This window comes from Postia placenta, assembly GCF_002117355.1.
Source record: "Postia placenta MAD-698-R-SB12 unplaced genomic scaffold POSPLAscaffold_10, whole genome shotgun sequence".
Lineage (NCBI taxonomy): Eukaryota > Fungi > Basidiomycota > Agaricomycetes > Polyporales > Adustoporiaceae > Rhodonia > Rhodonia placenta.
In genome coordinates, this window is record NW_020169841.1 from 1510761 (window position 1) to 1513323 (window position 2563).

General features: G+C 43.2%; 1 protein-coding gene across 1 annotated transcript; it reads left to right on the forward strand.

Moving 5' to 3' along the window:
• Nucleotides 1-57: 57 nt before the first annotated feature.
• POSPLADRAFT_1048032 (hypothetical protein) lies at nucleotides 58-1742 on the forward strand (the record flags this gene model as incomplete). The annotated part of the gene is made up of 6 exons (XM_024479422.1): nucleotides 58-63; nucleotides 231-431; nucleotides 675-774; nucleotides 987-1067; nucleotides 1281-1394; nucleotides 1558-1742. 6 exons carry the CDS (start codon nucleotides 58-60, stop codon nucleotides 1740-1742), a joined length of 687 nt encoding a protein of 228 aa, XP_024337430.1.
• Between the last annotated feature and the right edge of the window lie 821 nt (nucleotides 1743-2563).

Below are 2563 nucleotides of genomic sequence, written 5' to 3' on the forward strand. Positions count from 1 at the left end.
CACATTGTGACACAGCCCACAGACCGTTTGTTTGCATGTGTTGACACAAGTCGCATGATGGCAGTAAGTATGATTTCAAACTCAGATAGCTTGTGTCAGCCACAGCATACAATCACAGCTTATCGGTGTTTGAATACTGTGGGAACAGCCTTCCTCATTGAGCTTAATGCCAAGCATTACATGGAATTCCAATATAAGACTGATTCTTTGTACCTCAGAAATCATAACAGGCACTGCAGAAATATCTTGGCAATATGATTCCCATTCAACTGCAGATCAAGGTGGTACACTGCAGAGTGTCCTTAGAGACCCTTTCTTTGGAGGATATTGAGAAAGCAGAGCTAGCATTGGCAAGGCAGAACAAGATGGCAAACCACTGTCTGGCCATTCTGCAAGCTCTATGTCAAAAGCATGATATTACAACACTTTCAGTAGAAGGGAAGCCACTTTAAAAAAAGGTACTTGCTGAGCAACTTGAGCATTGGGTAAGATAGCATAAACTGCTAAGTAGCTCATACTCATATAGATATATCTCACAGCACAATTCTCATCCTATGCAGCAGGATGACACACATCCCGAAATCTCTATTGTACTGGGTAGGAATGTTTTGGAGGAAATATGGCATGATCAAGAGAATATGTTGCTACCATCTTGTGTCTCCTCCGGTCCACAGAAATTGGGCTTGAAGGTGGGAAAGCTGAAGGCTGATCAATGGCATTCAGTTGGTTCAATACACTTGGTGATCACTCTCATTCACCTTTGGGGGAATGAAGGTGGGCGTAAGCGGGAAATGCTACAAAACTTCATGCACCTCGTTAGTGCTGTACAGCTGGCCAGGATGTGTTTGACATCGGATGCCCATGCTAAACTATATCATCTCCACTATCAGAAATACCTTAAAGGATTCTTGAAGCTATACAAGGAGGCCTGCTCATGCCATCAAATCATCTCGCTCACCACTATGATGAATTCCTATCTGATCTAGGTCCATCTCATGTGATGCAAACATACCCATTTGAGCGCTTCAATCTCCATCTACAGAGTGTCCCTACAAATGCAAAATCTGGTAAGCATTGAGGCTAAAGCAGATGCCACATGTTAATTCTGTTAAAATTAGGAGAGCTCGAGATGACCATGATGTAGCAAGCTAGCCATGCAGCCAATCTATGTCACCTTTTGGGAAATGGTGGTTTACTGGACGAGCTGAAGGAACTTGAGCCTGCCTTCATTCAAGCATTCAGTTCCAATTTCAGGGGTATAAGGCTCATGGATATTCTAGGAAGTGGGCAGTCAGCGAGTTTACAACTGAAGATGAATATTGGGGCAACTCGTTTTGATGCTGGTGTTAAAGTGCTAGTGATGGATTGCACTGGATCCACAACACTCGACCAAGGTGTGTGAATAATAAGCTTTTCTTTGTATATATCAACATTTACTGTGTCTAGATCTTGCTTCATGCTCCTATATTCACCTAGGTGAATTCCATTACCACCCCAAATATTGGTTTTAGAGAGATTCACAGATAATTGTTAGGGAACACTAGGATGATACAATAGACCGAGTGGCCATCAATGATGAGGAGCAGTCGCTTTCTGCTGCACAAGTATTAAACATATATGCGTGGAAACATGGAAGTCCCGATGGCAAGATTCTGCTCTCAGTCCAGTTGTATAAACCTCTCAATGCCACATCGGCAGAGGATGATCCTTACTGCCCCTTTGGCTTTGTTATTGCTGGCTGATTATATACAAGTCACCTATCCCCGCCAGTCATCATCTCAGTGGATGAGATTGTCTGCCCATTTGCCAAGACAAGCCATATTCAAGCAAGTGTCACCAGTGCAATGAATGAGATCATACATGTTTTGCCCATCCTAAGGGTACGTGATATACTCTGATACCTCAGGTGTCCCAAGTTAATCTTGAAATTCCAGGACATACATTTATAGTCTTCACCTTGACCAATAGCTACAGAGACTATCAGGATGTATATATTTCAGTGAGCGCTTTATGCTCTCACTCGGCTCCTGTGATGATTTTCTGGTGCTCGATGATGAGCTGAACCCCATGTGGGTGATTATATGATACAGATAAAGGTCATTGTTCAGACCAGCCATGTCAGGTCCAATGATGGAGAAAGCAGCTATTGCATGAATATATTGTACAGTTAGACTGTTGTATATTGTTCTCAATGCCGAGAACAAGCACCCATGGGCCCAGACAGACTGGATAGTACATGAGGGCATGACCTTGCTCATGAGGTCCATAACTGCTCTGTCATTGCTGAAGAGGTAGCCAAATACCTACAAGACATTTGACAGATGAATGTAGTGAAATGTGTAAAGGCAGGGAGTCACACACATTCTTGGTGAACAGCATTACAGTCATGATGACCATACTATCACACTAGGAGGGCGGAGACAAGTCCTGTACCTCTGTGCAACAATGTGTCAGTGTAAATTCAAATGTCAGATGTGGGAGGAGCATACACTTACCTTCCTCCATGTAGCTGTGCACAAGTCAATGATACTTTTTAGTGAATGGACCTGTCACTGCTTGCACT